At 35.4% G+C, this 21,866-nt stretch overlaps 1 protein-coding gene across 2 annotated transcripts in view; it reads left to right on the top strand.

Moving 5' to 3' along the window:
- Nucleotides 1-21,866, top strand: part of RNF13 (ring finger protein 13) — a 161,367-nt gene that overhangs the window by 38,394 nt on the left and 101,107 nt on the right. For both annotated transcript variants that reach the window (XM_032263432.1, XM_032263439.1), the window contains exons 2-3: nucleotides 1,067-1,196; nucleotides 6,308-6,388. In XM_032263432.1, the coding sequence (XP_032119323.1) occupies nucleotides 1,083-1,196; nucleotides 6,308-6,388 (195 nt within the window). In that variant the 5' untranslated portion in view covers nucleotides 1,067-1,082. The remainder of the gene's footprint in view (nucleotides 1-1,066; nucleotides 1,197-6,307; nucleotides 6,389-21,866) is intronic.

Genomic DNA, 21,866 nt, shown 5'->3' with positions numbered 1-21,866 from the left:
GGCTTTTCCCCCACGCCCTGCCAGTCCCTAGGCAACCACTAATTTACTTTCTGTCATTAAGGGACAAATCTGTTCTTTTAACATGTTGTCATCTTAATTTTTATTTCTGATATTAATGGCTTTGTAAATGATAACTTAAAATTTGTTTACAGGTATTTTACTTTCAGTGTCTTAGTCAAAGATTTCAGAGTTTGAGTCTGTATGACAGTTTCTACATCCAGAGCATTTATCCATACTAACCATCATCAAAATGAATATTACATGAGTGTGGGATATTTAATGAAATAATTCATTATAAAAGCCGTTGTTTTTATAATGTTTCTTCTTACTTGTTTAAAAGTACATAATACAATTGACTGAGGCTTACTAATAAGAATTTTTATGTTTATGGGTCAACATTTAGTCTTTTCATGGTATCTTTTTGCTAAAATAGAGAAATATTCACTATTCATAGTGAATAGGGTGAAGTTGGGAGAGGTAGTTATACTGTTGCCATTCAGATGTAGAGAGAGAAAAAAAGTATAGATTGTTAGGAGGTAATGAACAAAAAGTATTCCTTTATAATAAGTGGCTATTAATTTTTTGACATTCTCTGTGGTGGGTACAATATACAATAGCAAATGAAAAGCAAATTTACATGTGAATTTATTTATATTGAACCAGAAGCTAAAAATTTATTGTAGAAAATTTTCTATTTTAAAGCAAAGGTACTAGTGTGTGTGTTTTTAACCATTATTTTGGTTGAAATCTAGTTTCTCTGAAAATTGAGTTAGTAAGACAAGCTGTACTGTAAACTGAGCACTATGGGAGGACGTTTGTTTTGTGATTAAAACACAGAACTTTGTCACCATGAGTTATATAGGTATTGACTAAACGTGAGTGTTTACCTAAATGTCCAAATCTGTGTAAGTTCTTATGCTTTTGAAATTAAAACTTTAATTTTGATATTAATACATGTTTGTAATTAAAAGGGATATTTTTGGACATTGGGAGTTAATATATCAAATGATCTGATCCCTGGGACAAAGCACCAGCTCTCATTGTTACTTACATCCTTGTCTTCCAGGTGATTTTACAACGAGATGCTGCTCTCCATAGGGATGCTCATGCTGTCAGCCACTCAAGTCTACACCATTTTGACTGTCCAGCTCTTTGCATTCTTAAACCTACTGCCTGTAGAAGCAGACATTTTAGCAGTAAGTACAGTAATATTTATTCATGTCTAGAAACATCCCTTAAAGAAAAGCTTTAAAAAAAGCCCTGAATGATAGAATCTTATGACATTTTAATCTAAAAACATACCCCAACACTTACATACAGTTACAGTTACTTGACATTAGGGTACCTTATTCTTTTTTTTTTTTTTTTTTTTTTTTGATGGGTTTTTTTTTTTTTTGCCCAGGCTGGAGTGCAGTGACACAGTCCTGGCTCACTGCAACCTCTGCCTCCCAGGTTTAAGCAGTTCTCCTGCCTCGGCCTCCTGAGTAGCCGGGATTACAGGCTTGTGCCACCATGCCTGACTAATTTTTTTGTATTTTTAGTAGAGAAAGGGTTTTACTGTGTTGGCCAGGCTGACCTCAAACTCCTGACCTCAGGTGATCCACCCACCTTGGCCTCCCAAAGTGCTGGGATTACAGGCGTGTGCCACTACGCCTGACTAATTTTTTTGTATTTTTAGTAGAGACAGGATTTTACCATATTGGCCAGGCTGGTCTTGAACTCCTGGCCTCAGGTGATATGCCTGCCTCAGCCTCCCAAAGTGCTGGGATTACAGGTGTGAGCCATCATGCCTGGCCCCTTGTTCATTTTTTATTGCTTCATATCTAATGTAAGATCTCATACACAATCAGTACCTCATAAATGATGTTGCTCATGAGGGTATGTGTGCACATGTGGATAGTTGTGCACACATACCTACCTATTGTGTACTTAGGAAGAGTTTTACTGTTTTTCTTGGTACCTAGTGTATATCTTAATGACTGCAAGATCGCAGTAGTATCTCAGTATTTAAGAAATTCTACAAGATGCCCATAGAAAATTTCAATCCAAGATGGTCACTAATGAGTCAGAAGAGAAGCACGGTGGTCCTGTCTTTGATGATGTATAGAAAAGTTTTTAGAGAAGAAGATTGCTGCTCAAAACCTTAGTTAGCCTCTCTTAGCTACTGTGTTACTGTCCTCCACAGTGGGGAGTATACAGATGGTCTCCAGCTTAAGATGGGTTGACTAGTGACTTTTCGACTTTATGATAATGTAAAAGTGATATGCATTCATTATGCTCCTTGACTTATGATGAGATTATGGTCCAACAATCCCATCATAAACAGAAAATATCATAAGTAGAATTTGACTTATGAAACATGTTGACAGATATTTTTAATTTTGGTGGGTTTATCCAGATGTAGCCCCATTGTAAGTTGAGGAGCATCTATACATATTTTTTATTTCTCTTTTTCTGTGAAGGCAGAAAAAGAACATACATGCCTGTATTCTAGGTCTGTGTTAAGGATTTGGTTTTACTTTCTGGGTGCCACTGATTTGCTTAATGATATCAGGTGAGAAATAAAAGAGCCAGAAGTGTTGCTGACCAAAGCTTGATATGGTCCCTCTCTGTGTGTCTGCACGTTGCAGCAATTGTGGAAGATTCTGAGATCATTGTAGAACTTGGGAGAGCCAGGTTGGTTTCCATACTATAGCTTTTGAAGACAAATGATTTTGGTAATCCATATGAGATTTCTAACCCCCTCTTGTCCTCTGTAGTAGGGAACTGGTTGATTACGTTGTTTTTGGGAATAGTCTTGCTCTTTTTGAGGCAGAGTGGAAATAGAACCTTTAAAGACTGAGTCCATTGCTATTCAAATCTCTCTTCTAAGTTGGTCATAAAGTTCTCAGAATATTCTTGGCATGACTTTTGAAATGAGTTAGAGGATTTATGGACTGATCAGGGAATGAAGTTCTCCTTGTCTCCCTTCTCTCCTTTGATTTCTTCTATTTTGTGTCTCTCTTTTTCCCCTCTCTGTTGTTTTTAATGCCTGTCCATCCTTTTGCCTTCTTTCTTTCTTTTATACCTGAGGTGGATTGCTGTTTTATGGTCCAGCTGCCTGATGGGTTAAATGATTTTCAGTGTTGTGCTCTGGGAACTTAGGGAGATATATGACCTTGATGAAATTATTCAGCTGCTATAAGTGCCACAGTTTCTTTATTTCTTTATATAAACTGGAGTGTTGTGGAGATGATTAAATAAGAGAAACTGCTTAGGATAGTATCTGACACATAGCAAGTGTTTTATATATGGTTTTAATCTTCATTATAATTATCATTCTGATTATACTTCACTCAGCCCCTTGAGAAGATATAAAACTCTCTGAGCTGTATTTTTTTTTTTAAGGTGAACATGATGCTAGTGAGCTTTATTTTTAAATGTAGAGACAAAACAAAATGTTAGGTATAGAAGAATAGTCAATCCTTTTTGCCAGCACTGTTCCCTGTGCTTTAGGCAGGTATTGTGGAATGTATGTTGATGTCCTCTAGTGAAAGGAACTGTAGACCGAGCCTACTACTTCAGATTTTTAAACAGTGAACATGCTTTAATTTGGTAAGTATCAGGCCCCTCCCTCCTTGTACCAAAAATGTAAAGCACCTCTGTTAGTGTTGTTCACTGTAGGAACGTTTTTGTTTTAAACAGTATGGTTTTAAGAGGCAATATGAGACAATCTTTATTTTGCTTTAAGGAAAGTCAAAGCAGTTTCAAAAATGGTTTCACTCAGTAACAAAACTTATTCTATATCTCAATGTTATAATTACTATAGTTCAAACTACATATTTTATTTCTATAATTTTAGCCATAATAGTGAAACTCTTCAGTAATAGAAAGAGATAAAAGAATACTATAGCATAGTTGTAGATTTTCCATTTCCTAATTTCAAAAGTACATTAAAAAGTACTGCTTACGGCTGGGTGTGGTGTCTCACACCTGTAATCCCAGCACTTTGGGAGGCCAAGGCAGGCGGACCATGAGATCAGGAGATCGAAACCATCCTGGCTAACACGGTGAAACCTGTCTGTACCAAAAATACAAAAAATTAGCCAGGCATGGTGGCACGCACCTGTAGTTCCAGCTACTTGGGAGCCTGAGGCAGGAGAATTGCTTGAACCCAGGAGGCAGAGGTTGCAGTGAGTCAAGATTGCACTATTGCACTCCAGCCTGGGCGACATAGTGAGACTCCATCTCAAAAAAAAAAAAATACTGCTTACCCACATTTGTATTTGTCCTTGGTCTACTTCCATTGATCTACAAAAGTTATTTTACAGTGGCATCTTTGGCTGGGAGAAATTAAATGTTTTTTTCAAGTTCAACATTAACCTGATCATAGATGAATTAAATCAATTAAACAAAGGTGTTTTAATTAAGAGATTAAATGATAGATTGTGATAATGGGTTTAAAAGCATTTTGTGACTCTAAAGTACTTTGTAAACTATGGAGTACTCTGCAAATATGAATTATTGTTAGAGTGAGAAATCATGCTGAAGCAATTACCACATAAACTTGGTGGCCTCCAAGTATACTACTAGGATGATTATCCCAGCAGTAACAGAATGAATAGGTTTAGTGACTGCATTTAGATGCTTGAATCACACAGTTTCCTGAGCTAATTACAAACATACAGTGAGAAGCAAAGATATTAGATGTATGTGGTAAGACACTCAAGATGGGGTTCCAGTGGGATATAAGAACCACACTAGCTGAATCCTGGGTTACCTGTTGTAGTTTGTCCAGTCTTCCTGTATGCTGCATCAACTTTCCCTGCTGACAGTACAGTTCGGTTACCAGGACCTGAGTTGATGGTGAGCCAAGGGGACTTGACAGATGGAAGATGTCTAGATCCAACACTTGCTTGCTTTACTGGAGAGATGCAAGGCAGCTGGCCACAGCTATAATTTGCTGTTAAACTGTGGAGTTGCTTATCTGCATGCTCTGGCAGATGATACAAGAGGCTAGAATAGGGCTTACCAATGAGTATTTGATTCAGGGATGACATAGCTAGCAATCTGGGTGTGTGACCTAATCCATGCTTTGTGAGTACTTAAGATTTACTTGATCCTTCCATCCTTTCTTATCTAGATATAACACTCTTGTTTTTTCCTTTTTCTCTATCTTCAAACCATCCTTTGTATCTATATGCAAAACAAATATGTTCTGTTTTTTTCTATTTATGTCTTGCAGATTATGAACAACTACCTTAATTTCTAGTACATCATAATTTTCATTGTGTTTCCAAAGTTACTTGTTTACCATCTATGCTGAGTTTCATCCATATCTGTTGTTTCTCTTGCTCTCTGTGTAGCAAATTGAACATTATTAAATGATACAGCAAACTCATCTCACAATTATTATCATTACTATTATCCTCTAAAAGCACAAAGAACCTTTGTTTGTGATATTTTGGTAGAGGACTGATAAATATTGTAGCATTGGAATCTATATCTCTGTGGAAGGGGGAAAGTTGTTAAAGAGTTTGAATACCTTCAACTTTTTCCATATTTGTATTTAATTGAATTTGGTCTTTTCAGTGTTCAACCCTGGATAAAAATGTCCAGCTTATACAAAATTGATGTGCTTTAAAAATATGAAATGATGCTGCTTCTTTCCAAAAACAAAGTCAGTTTTCATAGCTAGAGCCAGAAATCCTGTAAATTTCTTCTAGTAAATCAAACCCTTATAATATAGAGAAAATAAAATGGAACACTCTTCCTGGAAGATGATCTGTCTGGAAAATTCCTTGCTAGGAAATTGCCTATGGGAAAAACTCAGAAAACAGTAGGCTGAATTAGTGTTGCTGCTCAATAATAATATTTGAAATGAGAATCCAATTTAAGCAGTTGTATATGTTGTAAATTGTACATATTCCTTCTACTTTAGTGGATGTATGTTTACAAATTTGATTTTATTTTGATAAGCTGTGATAGTAATCAGAATTGTCAAAATAATATGCAGAATTTAATAAATCTTTTTTTTTTTTTTTTTTTTTTTTTGGTGCAACAGAGTCTCACTCTGTCACCCAGGCTGGAGTGCAGTGGCGTGATCTCAGCTCACTGCAACCTCCACCTCCTGGGTTGAAGCAATTCTCCTGCCTCAGCCTCCTGAGTAGCTGGAACTACAGGCGTCCACGTCCAGCTAGTTCTTTCTATTTATTTATTTATTTACTAGAGATGGGTTTTCACCATGTTGGCCAGGCTGGATAAATCTTTGTTTTTAATGTCATGTATAAATTGGTCTTAACTTGAGTATTTTTAATTTTATTTGTAGTATAACTTTGAAAATGCATCTCAGACATTTGATGACCTCCCTGCAAGATTTGGTTATAGACTTCCAGCTGAAGGTTTAAAGGTAAGACAATTGGTAATACATTGTAATGACACAGGGTATTTAATAAAGTGATTTTTATTGTTTATTATTTAAAGAATGAAACCATTTCTTACTATTTGTTATTATAAAACCCATATATAATCATTCGTAAAGGGTCAAATTATTCAAAAGGTATCAGAAAGAAAGTGAAAATTACCTAGATTGCATTATTCTGAAATAGCTGTGGTTAATATTTTGGCATATCATATTTCAGACTTTTTTTTAGAATATGTGCTATGTGTGTGTTTGTAGATGTATGTGTAGATGTATGTGTGTGTAGATGTATGTAGATGTAAATGTATTACACATTTACATATATAAGTAAATGCTTTCATATACAGTGAATCTATATTTAACAGAAACATGCTATTTGGCTACCTACATTTTTCTCTTAATTGTATGTCTTGATCATTTTTTTTCATCCTGATAGGTATGGATTTATATTATTATTTGTAACAGCTTCATGATTTTGCAATATCATGAAATAGTATGGGTTTTGAACGTTAGTTTTTCATAGTAGATTTTTAGGTTGTCAAGTTTTTACTATCACAGTGTTGTAGTGTCTTTGTCTTTGTGTATTCATCCATTTATCGCCATAGGATACATTTCCAAATGGAGAATTGCTTTATGGCATGAATGTTTAAAATTTTGTTCTATATTTACAGTTTTTCCCACAAAAAGTTTGGAACAATTTCAAATTTTATCAATAGTTGTCAGAGACTGTCCTTTTCTCCATACCCTCTTAAGTACTAGATATTATTGAACTTTTGCTAATTTGATTTTAAAAATCTAATGAACTTAAAAATATATTCTGTGTGTGTGTGTGTGTGTGTGTGTGAGAGAGAGAGAGAGAGAGAGAGAGAGAGAGAGAGAGAGAGAGAATGGACTATTAATGCTCTTTGCCCATTTTGAAATTAAAGTGTCTTTATGATTTGTAAGAGTTCTTTATATATTGGAAGTATCAATTTATTGTTTGCCATATATGCTTCAGATTATCCCTTCCTCAGTTTTTCCTTTATCTCTTAATTTTGTTTAAGATTTCAAAAGTTTTGCTTATGTAGCTAAAAATTCTTATCTTTTTCTTTTACCTCTGGGGTTAGAAAGTCCTTTCTCATTCCAAGATAATATGAGATTTTTGTTATATTAATACATGAAATTGTGTAGATAGGTATATATTACAGAATGTTTTCAGTTTATTCTAATTTTCTTCAAATTCCTCTTTTTTTTTTTTTTTTTTTTTTTTTGAGGTAGGGTTTCACTCTGTTGCCCAGGCTGGAGTGCAGTGGTGCAATCTCAGCTCACTGCAACCTCCACCTTCTGGGCTCAAGTGATCCTCTCACCTCAGCTTCCTAAGTAGCTGAGACTAAGCATGCACCACCATGCTCGGCTAGTTTTTGTATTTTTTGTAGAGATGGGGTTTTGCCATGTTGCCCAGGCTGGTCTTGAACTCCTGAGCTCAAGTGATTTGCCCATCTCAGCCTCCCAAAGTACTGGGATTTCAGGCATGAGCCACTGTGCCTGACCAGAATTTCTTAGTAAGATACCAAAAACCCGTTAGTCTTAATTAGGATGGCAGACACCTCTGGGAGGGGCATTCAGCTTTCAAGTTATTTTTAAATAATTCACAGCATTGTATGACTATTTCTTGTAAAAATATTTCAATCAAAAAGAAACATACATGAGAAAAAAGCACCTTCTTTTATTCTTTCCTTATCTATATAAGGAAATATAGATTTCCTTATGTAGTAGATATTTCCTTTATATAGATAAGGAAATCTATATTTCTTTATATAGGTAAGGAAAGAATAAAAGCCAGTGACACTTCCCTCTTCAGAGTTAAGTATTAGCAGTGATTTTACAGGCCTTCAGAGCCTTTTCTGAACATGGAATGTTTCTCCGTTCTTTTTCGTTCATAAATTTATGAACGTGTATATTCGTAAATGGTTATCATTTGTATATATGAAACGTTTTTTAATTCTTATAATGGAATTCACTCTAGCTAGTTTTACCGAGAAAGGGATTTATAAAGGAATAAAGATGTTCACAGTATCACAGTCTGGACAGGCAGTTTCTAAACTGTTTCAGGAATAAAATCCAGAACCCCCTTGCAAGACTGGTTTTATAGATGAGTGCTGCAGCCAATGGACCCTCAAACCACATCATTTTTTCTCTCATCAGGAAGCCTTTGTGACTTTACCTCACAACATTTCTGTCTCTTCTGCCACCCAAGTCAATCAAAGAGATACCCTTTTTGAGACTGTTTTTTTTTTACATGTCTGCTTCCAAATTGAACACTTGAATTTTCCTGATTGACAGACTCTTGGCCATATAGTTACTGGCTACATATTTTGGTGAAATACTTAGGTATGAGGAAGACTGGGAAATACAGTATAGGTTTGTTGTTGTTGTTGTTTGTTGTTTTAACCTACTTTGAAAAGGTGGAATTCATACTGGGTTCAGAAAATTTGGAGCACCGTGAGTGCAATGATTACTCTGCAAGGCTGGGCTGGGTGTGGTGGCTCATGCCTGCAGTCCCAGCACTTTGGGAGGCCAAGGTAGGTAGATCACTTGAGGTCAAGAAACCAGCTTGAGCAACATGGTAAAACCGTGTCTCTACCAAAAAATACAAAAATTAGCCAGGCATGGTGGTGCAAGCCTGTGGTCCCAGCTACTTGGGAGGCTGAGGTGGGAAAATCGCTTGAACCCAGGAAGGTGAGGTTGTAGTGAGCTGAGATCATGCCCTTGCACTCTAGCCTGGGTGACAGTGTGAGACCCTGTCTCAAAAATAAAAATAAATAAATAATTACTCTGTAGTTTGATTCCCGTTTCTTCTGTTTTAGAGCTCTTTCCACAGCGGCATCTATAAATCTAGCATATTGCTATTAAGCACTACATGGTATTCCGTAATATGAATGTAGTTTTTAGTCATTTCCTCTTAACAAATATTTTGTTTAGTTTTTTTCCACAGTTGTTATTTCTCTAGGATAGAGGTTTGGAAGTAGAATCGATGAAATCAATCGGTATATACATCTAAAAGTTTCATAGATACTGCCAGATTACCTTTGCAAAGGCTGTGCAAATTTATTTGCATTAACACTATAGGAGAATACGTATCTCGATATACCCTTGCCAACACTGGATATTATCAGTCTTTTAAACTCTTGCCAATCTGATGGGCAAAAGTGTTATCTTGTTTTAATTTGCATTTCTCTGATTACTAATGATGAGCTGGCAGCCTTTCTTTCATTCTACCATAAGGAGTCAGACTCTTCTTTCTCACTGAAGAGCCTTTCTGCTGAATAAGCTTATTTTAAAGAGCTCCATTATTTTATTGTATAATGTAAATTATGACTCTATTTTTACTTTTTTCAGATGGATAACCAAGTATTAAAGAATCAATATTGAGTAGTTGCTTTGGTTTGGATATGGTTTTGGTTTTTTTGTCCTCACCAAATTGCTTGTTGAAATTTGATCCCCACTATGGGGGTGTTGGGAGGTGGGGCCTAGTGGTCATAGGGGCAGATCCCTCCTGAATGGCTTGATAATTCTATCTCTGGCAAGATGGAAATAGTTCTAATGGAATGGATTAGTTCCCTCAAGAATGGGTTGTTATAAAGCTAGGACACCCCTTAGGTTTGGTCCCTCTTCACATATGCCCACTTATCCTTTGGCCTTCTCCATCTCGTTTTGATTTAGCCCTCACCAGAAGCTGAGCAGGTGCCAGTGCCATGCTTCTTAAATAGCCTGAAGAACCATGAGCTAAATAAACCTCCTTCCTTTATAAATAACCTGCCTTGGCCAGGTATGGTGGCTCATGCATATAATCCCAGCACTTTGGGAGGCTGAGGGGGGCAGATCATGAGGTCAGGAGTTCAAGACCAGCCTGGGCAACATGGTGAAACCCTGTCTTCACAAAAAATACAAACATTAGTGGGACATGGTGTTGGATGCCTGTAATCCCAGCTACTTGGGAAGCTGGGGCAGGAGAATTGCTTGAAACTGAAAGGTGGAAGTTGCAGTGAGCTGAGATCATGCCACTGCTCTCCAGCCTGGGCAACAAGAGTAAAACTCTGTCTCAATCAATCAATCAATCAACAAATAAATAAATAAATAAATAACCAACCTTCCTCAGGTGTCCTGTTACAGAAACACAAAATAGACCAAGGCAGTAGTCAAGACTTTACATGTAGATTTGTAGTGCTAGCAAGGTCTCTTGATATGCTTTTTATTATCAGTATAATTGGAATAATTTGGTTACACATTGAGGGCCAGTCTCAAGAGAATCAAGCTTTTCCAGATTTCTTGTTTCTGTATTTTTAGCAAGTACCTTGTTAGGTGGAGGAGATAATAATTGTTTAAAAATTGAAAACAAGATTTATTACTGATAAGGAAGCTTTGTCAAGTAAGCCAAGTGTCAGATTACCTGTTATAATTATCAATGGCAAATCTGATTTTCAGCACCACACCGTTTGGACTAGATTTACCATGTTCCACTGATAAGTCTGACTGACAGACTCTGTCTGAGCAACACATGACAGGAGTTCACAGACACAGATATTTTGCCTGCGTGAGTGAGGCGAGGGGACCCCACAGCTCATAGATTCCCAAAGAGGGAGTCTGGCTGTGAAGCCTCCGTAAGCTGGAGACAACTCCACATTTATGTTGAACAGATTTAATGACAAAGGTCTCCAGTAAACACCATTATTGGGTAATTAACATTGCAGCCCCCAACACCCACCTTCCCCCGCCCCCCGCCAGTAGAGAGTAGTTCTAGACACAGAAAATCCAAGGTCAGTCTTAGGACAACATGAGTAAACAAGCTATTTAGATAAACTCCCTTACATTCCGTTGTACCTACTCCTTGCCTAATTTCCTCTGTATAAGGACAGCACCTTTGGCTCATTCCTTCCTGAAGCTTTGCAGAAACTGTCAGCCTTCCAAGAGATTTGCATCTTTCTTATAATTTTTCCCACCACCCTGATTGATCTCCTACAATCCACGTACACTGTGTTTTTGTAATCAGGTAGTTATGTTGAAGAGGAAGAAAATAGAGGAGGTGAAGATCACAGGATGCAGATTTGTCCTACTATCTAGAACAAAGTTGCAAATAAGGGGTTTTTCTTAATATAATGTATAATTTATTTCTTCTCATCATTATTCATTAAATTAGTGCCCTATATCATCACCAGTTAATTTTCCACAAACTAGGCTTGTTCTTTGAAAGTTATTTTACCAGTTAATTTTAAGACTCTTTTTTTTTTTTTGAGGTGGAGTCTTTCTCTGTCACCCAGGCTGGAGTGCAGTGGTGTGATCTCTGCTTACCACACCCTCTGCCTCCTGGATTCAAGCAATTCTCCTGCCTCAGCCTCCAGAGTAGCTGGGATTGCAGGTGCATGCCACCATACCTGGTTAATTTTTTGTGTTTTTAGTAGAGACAGGGTTTCACCATGTTGGCCAGGCTGGTCTCGAACTCCTGACGTTGTGATCTGCCTGCCTCAGCCTCCCAAAGTGCTGGAATTACAGTAGTGAGCCACCATGCCCAGCCTATTTCAAGATTCTTATTACAGGAAATGATGTTGTTTAATATAAAGTCTTGAGATTAGAAGAGGGTTTTTTTCCCTAGTGAAGGAAAATGGAAATACTGCAAGGAAATGTGGTTGTTTGGATGTCTTACTTGTGGTACATCCTTTGCCTGCTTTCCTTGCAGGAAAGAAGCTCAGTGCTGCTTAGTATATTATTCCTTGCAGAACACTTACACAGTTTTGTGATGTGAAGAAGCCTTGGTGAAGGCTCAATGTGCTGGACTTCCTCACTCTTAGAACTGTTACAGTATCACCCTCAGTCTGTAGACTTAAACAAAGGTCAGAGTTCCTTTTTCAAAGGATAAATAATGAAATAGCATTGTCAAAATAAAGAGTAAAACCATCTGGCTATGTATGAAATAGGAATTCTGAGATCTAAGGACGTTTTCAAATGCACATAGTTAGATGGTATAAAAAGAATACTTTTGTAGTGAATTTTGAGCTTAGTTAGATGGTATAAAAGGAATACTTTTGTAGTGAATTTCGAGCTTCTAAAATAAACCCTTTCCTCTTAATTTCAAAAAGTAATTGTGGCTTGTTCATTTATTAAATGAAGCAGGGAATATAGCATTCATGTGATGTAGAAAATAATAAATTATTTCCTCATGGCAAATAATCACTTAGAGAAGAGGGGAGGTAAAGACACACACAGACACACAGACACACACACACACACACACACACACACACACACACACAGGAAGTCAAAGGAGGCTCAGGTTTTTTATTTCATAAATCAACACACTCCATTTTCTCATTACATTACTGGGCATCTTTGTTGTTGACTTAGAAGTTTTTCTTACTGGCTGTCTCAGTTCTATATGGCAAAAGACTAATTTTTTATTGTGCTCACGAAAAACCATTTTTCTCATTAGAAGAGTGTTATATGGTCACCATTAAAATTAAGATGATATATAGATATGAAAAATAATATGGCTCTTGGAGTAGGAGAATTGTTATGATTAAAATGACCATACTGCCCAAAGCAGTCTACAGATTCAATACAATTTCTATCAAAATATCAATGTCATTTTTCATAGAAATAGAAAAAAATGGTCCTAAAATTTATATGGATCCAGAAAAGACCACGAATAGCCAAAGAAATCCTGAACAAAAAGAAAAAGCTGGAGATATCAAACTACCTGACATCAAAATATATTACAAGGTGGCCAGGTGTGATGGCTCACACTTGTAATCTCAGCACTTTTGGATCCTGACAGTGGGTGGATCATTTGGGGTCAGGAGTTTGAGATCAGCCTGGCCAACATGGTGAAAACCCATCTGTACTAAAAATACAAAAATTAGCTGGGCGTGGTGGTGGGCACCTGTAGTCTCAGCTACTCAGGAGGCTGAGGCAGGAGAATCGCGTGGACTTGGGAGGCGCAGGTTGCAGTGAGCCGAGATAGTGCCACTGCACCCAGCCTGGGCAACAGAGAGAGACTCCATCTAAAAGAATATATATATATATTTATACATATATACACACATAACATGTATGTTTATACGTATCTACACACAGATATACATATTACACACACGTATATATAAAACAAGGCTACAAGAACTAAAACAGTATGGTATTGATATAAAAACAGACACACAGACCAATGCTACAGAGTAGAGGATCCAGAAATAAATTCATATATTTATAGCCAAATGATTTTTGACAAGGGTACCATGAACATACATTGGGGAAAGGACAGTCTCTTCAATAAAGGATGCTGGGAAAATTGGATATCCACATGCAGAAGAATGAAACTGAACCGCCATCTCTCACCATATACAGAAATCAATTCAAGATGGATTAAATAATTAAATGTAAGCCCCCAGACTGTCAAACTACTGGAAGAAAACATAGGGAAAACACTTCAGGGCATTGATCTAGGCAAAGATTTTATGGCTAAGACCTTAAAAGTACAGACAACAACAACAAAAATAGACAAATGAGACTATATTGAACTAAAAATCTTTTGCACAGAAAAGGAATCAACAGAAGGAAGAGACAACCTGTTGAATGGGAGAAGATATTTGCAAACTGTCCATCTGACAAGTGACTAATACCTAGAGTATGTAAGGAATTTGAACATCTCAACAGCAAAAAACCAATCTGTTTTAAAAAAGGGCAAATGATGTAAACAAATATTTCTCAAAGAAGACATACAAATGGTCAGTGGGCATATGAAAAAAGTGTTCAACATTACTAATTGTCAGGGAAATGTAAATCAAAACCACAGTGAGATAGCATCTTAATCCAATTAGGATGGCTGTTATTAAAAGGACAAAACATTACAGATGTTGGCAGGGATTCAAAGAAAAGGAAACTCCTACACTGTTAGTGGGAATGTAAATTAGCACAACTACTATGGAAAATAATATGGAGATTTCCAAAATAAACTAAAAATGGCAGGGGTCGGGAAACTAAAAATAGCACTACCATAAGATCCAGCAGTCCCACTACTGGGCATTTATCCAAAGGATCAGAAATGTATCAAAGAAATACCTGCACTTGCACATTTATTACATCACTTCACAATAGCCAAGATGTGGAAACTGTTCATCAATAGATGAATGGATTTAAAAAATGTATATATATGAAATGTAGTACTATTTGGCTATATAAAGAATGAAATCATGTCTTCTGTCACAACATGAATGGAACTAGAGATTATTATGCTAAGTAGTATTATACAGGCAGAGAAAGAACAAGTATCCAGTGTTCTCACTCATTTGTGGAAGCTAAAAAAGTTGATCTTATAGAGGTTGAGAGTAGAATGATAGATACCAGAGGATGGGAAAAGGGTGTGGTTGAGAGGGGGAGATGAAGAGAGATTGGAAGAGGGTACAAACATACAGTTAGATAGAAGGTTCTAATGTTTGATAACAGAATAGAGTGACTATAGTTAGCAGTGATGTACTAAGTATATTTTAAAGTAGCTAGAAGAGAGAACTTGAAATGTTCTTAACAGACAGAAATGATAAATACTCAAGGTGATAGATTGGTGAAGTATCCTGACTTGATCATTACATGTTTTATGCATGAAACAAATTATCACATGTATCCCATAAATATGTAAAATATTAAATATCAATAAAGTTAAAAAAGTATGAAAATCATACATAATTCTACAGCTAAAGATTATAGTGGTAGACATTTGGGTACAACTATGTGAGCTTGTGTAGACAGACTCATGCCTTCATTTTATGCACTTATATTTGCTATTTTGCAACTTTAAAAAATTGGCAATATATGGGATGGGGTATCCAATATTATAGATATCTTTCCAAATAAAAATCTATACATTCATATAATCATTCCAAATTATACAATTTATAATACTTGAATTACACCATAATGTAACCAATCCTTTGTTTGATTGGACATTTATATTGCTTTCACTTTTTAAAAATTGAAATATTTCAAACATAGACAAGAGTGTCAGAATAACAGAGCATCCTGTATATCTGCTACCTAGAGGTTAATATTTCACTGTTTTTTTAAAAGAGGAAACAAAATATTACAGATACCACTGAAACATCCCTTTTATCGTACCATATTGTTGTGTTCCCTTACTTCGCTCCTTGTAGATGATCATTGTCCTGACACTTATGTATATCTTTCCCATTTATGTTATAAAACATATATATATATATATATATATATATTCTGCCATATATACATCTATAGACGTTGTGCTTCCATTTAAATATTTTTGCTAAAAAGCAAATTTTTAAAAAGCAAGTTTTTAAAACTTGCGTTTTTCATCTAACACTATATTTGAAATTTTTGTTATTACATATTTCTAATTCATTTTAACTGTTGCATACATCATCTTAGGAGTATGCCACAATTTATTTTTTTGTTCTTTTGCTGGTAGATGCCAATTTTTTTACTTTCTTTTTTAGTGAACATCTTTTAAATATGTCTTCTTGTATGCACACTCATCGAATTTGTAAAAATATGAGTCTAACAATATCCACAACTGGCAGAGATATGAAACCAGGTATTTTTATATATTGTTGGTATAGAAGAATGTCTGGCCACTTTGGTGAGTTTAGTAATATCCCCCTTCTTCTGTAAGTGATAAGTAATAAAATAATTCTTTACATTTGATATATCCCCTGTTTCATGAAATAAATGAATGAGTAATCATCACCTTTGAAATTAGCAGAATAACTAATGGCAATGACAGTACTCTTATTAAGGTATTGTAATTGTTCTCCCCACTTTAGTTTGCCTGCGCTATCCGTTCTTGCCAGTTGTCATTGTCTTTGAATTCTGAATACTGAAATTATTCCTCTAGTTAGGATCTTACCATTTCCATTATTATGATCCTTTAATCAGATTGATAACCAAATTGTATCACCTTTAGTTAACCAGGTTGTAGTCAACCATAAACTGAGTTATAATGACAAATTGCAAATGGCAAGTGCTGTGGTAAGTAATGAATGAATGAGGTTCTTTTGCTGTTGTGGTTGTGTTTGTTATGTTTTAGAAAACAGTATGGCTTTTGTTTCATTACCAAAGAATTCCTCTTAGTCTTGATACTTTTTTTTTTTTTTTTTTTTTTTTTTAAGACGGAACCTTGCTCTGTCACCCAGGCTGGAGTGCAGTGGTGCAATCTCAGCTCACTGCAACCTGTGCCTCCTGGGTTCAAACAATTGTTGTGCCTCAGCTTCCTGGGTTCAAACAATTGTTGTGCCTCAGCTTCCTGGGTAGTTGGGATTATAGTCATGTGCCACCATGTCTGGCAATTTTTGTATTTTTAGTAGATATGGGGTTTCGTCATGTTGGCTAGGCTGGTCTTGAACTCCTGACCTCAGTTGATCTGCCTGCCTAGGTCTCCCAAAGTACTAGGATTACAGGCGTGAGCCACTGCACCTGGCCTACTTTGTTTGAAATACTGAAGGAGGATTTCTCTGATGCCTGTTAAGTTTTCATGGATTTACTTTTTGTGTTTGTTTCTAAACCCTTGCTGTCAAAGATTTTGTTAAGAATTCTGTAGTTATTACATTTAGCCTCTTTATATTTTAACAGGATTTGTCAAATTTTATAGAATATGAATTATGCATAAATATTCCTTACTGGGTTGTACTGATTATGTGGCAATTGTAGAGGACACGTGTTATCACTGTAAGCACAATCCACTTAGAACTCTTATTTTTAGAGAAATGATTTTGTTGCATGTAGCTGAAATGGCAATGTTTCATTGGATATATATATATATTTTAGAAAGATAATGAGGTGGTAGTATTAGTGTGAATGTAATTACTGTAGTTTGGATATTTGATCCTTATGTTGAAATTTGATCCCTAGTGTTGGAGGTAAGGTCCAATGGGAGGATGTTTGGGTCGTGGAAGTGGATCCCTCATGAATGGCTTGGTGACCTCTGCCATAATGAATGAATTCTCACTCAGTTCTTGTGAGAGCTGGTTGTTCAAGAGTCTGGCAACTCTCTTCTCTCATCATGTGATCTCTTCTCACGCGGGCTCCCCTTCACCTTCCACTGTGCATGAGTGGAAGCAGGACATCAGAAACAGATGCTGGTGCCATGAATTTTTTGTTTGTTTGCTTTCTTCTATGGCTTGCAGAACTATGAACCAAATAAACCTCTTTACAAATTACCCAGCCTCAGGTATTCATTTATAGCAATACAAACACACTAAGACAGTAACATATCAATTAAAAGGCATTGACTCCAGAGCGCACATTTCATTTTGTTTTCTAAAATGTCAAGGTATCATATCCATCAAGTAAACAAATGTTATCTGTATGTACCAAATGAGAGGCACAACCAGATGACCTTTTCTTCAGAGAGCTGGAGTATCATAAAATTAAAATCCTGGCAAATCACTACTGTTAAGTAAAAGAAAACTGAAGGTTACAATCATTAGATGTTTACCAATTACGCTATTGTTAAGAACTAAATTTAAAAAGAATGTCAATTGCATCTTTTATGATTTCCCTTAGTTTATATCTCTCCATATCAATCCAAATAAAAAAGAATTTATTCATCTTATTTCCTAGCTTTATTCTGGATACTGCGATTTGTTGCCACCCTTCCCTCCTTTTTTCTTTTAATGGCAAGATCACTAGCAAACTATTTGTGTCTGCAAATTAATTTGAAGTAGTAAACTTTGAGAGAAGATATTTATTTATATGTAAATGAAATTTTATTTGGAATCATGTTAATCTTATTCTGATGATATAAAGAAAGGTATAGTGCATGTTTAATAAGATACATTGTATTTAGATAGGACAACCAAAATTCCAAAACCAAGAGAAGAAAAATTAGGCATTTGGAATGTATTTCTCCTTAACCAGTGTGATCTAAGAAATAAAAATAAATAAATAAAAACAAGCATCTCCATAAGATAAAAATGTCTTTTCTGGCTGTCTGCAGAAGTAGCACTTATCACTGGTTACAGTAGACTAGAGCCCGTGCAAAGGGGCTAATCCTTTCAACACATTCATGAAACTTCTTTCTAGATATTTTGGTGATGTGTATATTAAACAGATGTTATGTTTGTTATAATAACCATCAATATTAATAGTAAAAACAGGAGTATTTAAGATATAACCTCAAAAGCCGTCTTGTTAATTGACCAGCCCTATACCCTCCTGTTTTGTTTTGTTTTTGAGAGGGAGGGTCTCACTCTGTCTGCCAAGCTTAAGTACAGCGCTGCGCTCTTGGCTAACTGCAGCCTCCCAATCCTGGGCTCAATCAATCCTCCCACCTTAGCCTCAAGAGTAGCTGGGACTATAGGCGTGCACCACCACAGCCAGCTAATTTTTGTATTTTTTGTAGAGATGGGGTTTTGCCATGTTGCCCAGGTGTTCTCATACTAATGAACTCAAGCAATCTGCCCACCTTGGCCTCCCAAAGTGCTGGGATTACAGGTGTGAGCCACTATGGCTGCCACTCTCTTGTTTTTGAACAACAGCTTTATGAAGATACAATTCATATGCAATTCACTGATTTCAGTGTACATATCATCTGCTCTTAGTATTTTCACAGTTATGCGACTGTTACCACAGTTTTAGGATATCTTCATCACCCGCAAGAGAAACTCCCCATACTCATTAGTAGTGTGATTCCTCATTTTTCCTAACCCCTCCCCACCCAGTCCTAGGCAGTCATTAATTTACTACCTGTTTCTAGATTTGCCTATTTTGACATTTCATATAAATAAAATCATATAATATGTGGACTTTGGTTTCCAGCTTTTTTCACATGGCCAGCCATCAAGGTTCATTCAGTACTTTGTTTCTTTTGATGGCTGAATAATATTTCATTGTGTGGATATATCCCATTTTGTTTATATTTTCATCAGTTGATGGACATTTGGGTTGTTTCTACTTTTGGCTATTATGGATAATGCTGCTGTAAACGTACATGTGTTATGTGTGGACATATGTTTTCATTTTTCTTGAGTGTATACTTAAGAGTGCAATTGCTGGGTCATATGGTAACTTATATTTAACCTTTTAAGGAACTAACTGCCAGATTCATTTTCAAAGTGGCTGCACCATTTAAGTTCCAACCAGCAGTGTTTGAGGGTTACAGTTTCTCCATGTGTTTGTCAGTACTTGTTTTTATCTGTCTTTTTTGATGACATCCTGGAGGTTGTGAAGTGGTATCTCATTGTGGTTTTGATTTGCATTTTCCTAAAGATTAGTGATACTGAACATCTTTACATGTGCTTATTAGCCATTTGTATATCTTCTTTGAAGAAATGTCTATTTAGATCCTTTGCTTATTTTTAAATTGGTTTATATGAGTTTTTATTATGTATTTGTAAGATTCTTCATATATTCTAGGTACAAGTCCCCCATCAGATATATGATTTACAGGTACATTTTCCTATTCTCTGGGTTGTCTTTTCATTCTTTGATATTTTTTGTTCTTTGAAGAACAAAAGTTTTTGATTAAGTCCAATTTATTATTTCTCGTTATGTTTTTTATGTTATATTTAAGAAACAAGTGCTTAATCCAAATCCTTGAAAATCTATGCTTTTTTCTCCAAGGATTTTATCATCTTAGTTCTTAGATTTAGATCTTTAATTTATTTTGAGTTAAATTTTGTATATGGTGTAAGGTGAAGTCCAACTTAATTCTTTTGCATGTGAACATCCAGTTGTCCTAGCACCACTGGTTGAAAAAACTATTCTTTTCTCATTGAGTTTCATGATACCCTTATAAAAAAGTCAATTGACCATAAATATGAAGGTTTATTTCTGGAATCTGTATTCTACTTCATTATCTATATGTCTGCCTATATGCCAGTACCATACTGTCTTGATTACTATAGGTATGTAGTGATTTTTGAAATTTGAAATGTGAGTCTTCCAACTTGTTCATCATTTTTCAGACCATTTAGGCTATGTTTTAGACCCTTTGAATTTTCAGTTGAGTTCTAAGATCACATTGTCAGTTTCTGCAAAAATAAAAATCCAGCTGGATTTTCATATAGACTGTATCAAAATTAATTTAGGGAGCATGGCTATCTTAACAATATTAAATCTTCTGACCTATGAAAATAGCTTTCTATTTATTTAGGTCTTTAATTTTTTTTTGTCTTTTTAAACAAAGTCTTGTAACTTGTAGTGGGCAGGCCTTGTACTTCTTTTGTTAAATTTATTCCTAGGTATTTTATCCTCTTTATACTATTGTAAATGGTATTGCTTTCCTAATTTCATTTTTGGATTTCTTATTGTAAATATTTAGAGATTCAGTTATTTTTAATATGATCTTTAATCCTGCAACCTTGCTGAATTTGTTGATTACTTATAGTTGTTTTTTAGTGAATTCTTTAGGATTTCTTTAAGTGATATCATGTTATTTGCAAATAGCTAGGTTTAGTCCTTCTTTTCTCATCTGGATGGCTTTTATTTTATTTATTTTTCTCCCAAATGCTCTGGTGAAGCTACCAGTACAGTTTTGAAAGAAGTATGGAGCAGACATCCTTGCCTTGCCCTTGATATGAAGGGGAAAGCATCCAGTCTTTCATCATTATAGTGTTAGCTATGGGTTTTTTGTAAATCTCCTTTATTAGGCTGAAAAAATTCCCTTCTATTATTATTGAATTTTTTTTTATCATGAAGGGATGTTGAATTTTCCAAATGGTTTTTTTCTTGTCTATTAAGATGATCTCGTAATTTCGCCCCATTATTCTGTTGATAAAGCATATCACATTAATTAATTTTTGTTGACATACCAACATTGCATTCCTGGAATAAATCCAACATGGTAATGATGTATAATTTAAAAAATATATTTGGTTGAGTTCAATTTTCCAAAATTTTTTTAAGGATTTTAATTTCTATATTCACAAAGAATATGGGTCTGTAGTTTTCTTTTCCTTTGATGTTTTTACTTAGTTTGGTATCATTGTAATACTGGCCTCATAGAATGAGTTTGGAAGGGTTCCCCTTTTACTTTTTTTGATAAGGTTTTATGGAAGATTTGTGCTAATTCTTCTTTAAACATTCAGTAAAATGCAACCAGTTAGGCCTTCTTGGCCTGGGCTTTTCATTTTTGTGGGGTTGCTAACAGTGTCCCATCCCCTCTTCAGTTCTTGCTATTATTAATTTGAGTCTTCTCTTTCATTTGGTCTGACAAGATAAATATTTGTTAATTTTGATATTTTACAAGGAGCCAACTTTTGGTTTTGCTGATTTTCTTTACTTTTTATTCTCTGTTTTATCAATTTCTACTCTAATTTTTATTTCCTTTTTTCTGTTTGCTTTAGATTTAGTTCTCTTATTTTTTCATGTATTTTAAGGTGGAAGATTAAATTTTTGACTTGAGATTGTTGTTCATTTGCAGTTATCAGTTTCTAAGAATTGTTTTAGCAACACCCCATTTGTTTTGATATGT

Source organism: Sapajus apella, unplaced genomic scaffold (genome assembly GCF_009761245.1).
Source record: "Sapajus apella isolate SASKATOON/1434 unplaced genomic scaffold, GSC_monkey_1.0 scaffold4, whole genome shotgun sequence".
NCBI lineage: Eukaryota > Metazoa > Chordata > Mammalia > Primates > Cebidae > Sapajus > Sapajus apella.
This window is presented reverse-complemented; position numbering and strand designations above follow the sequence as displayed.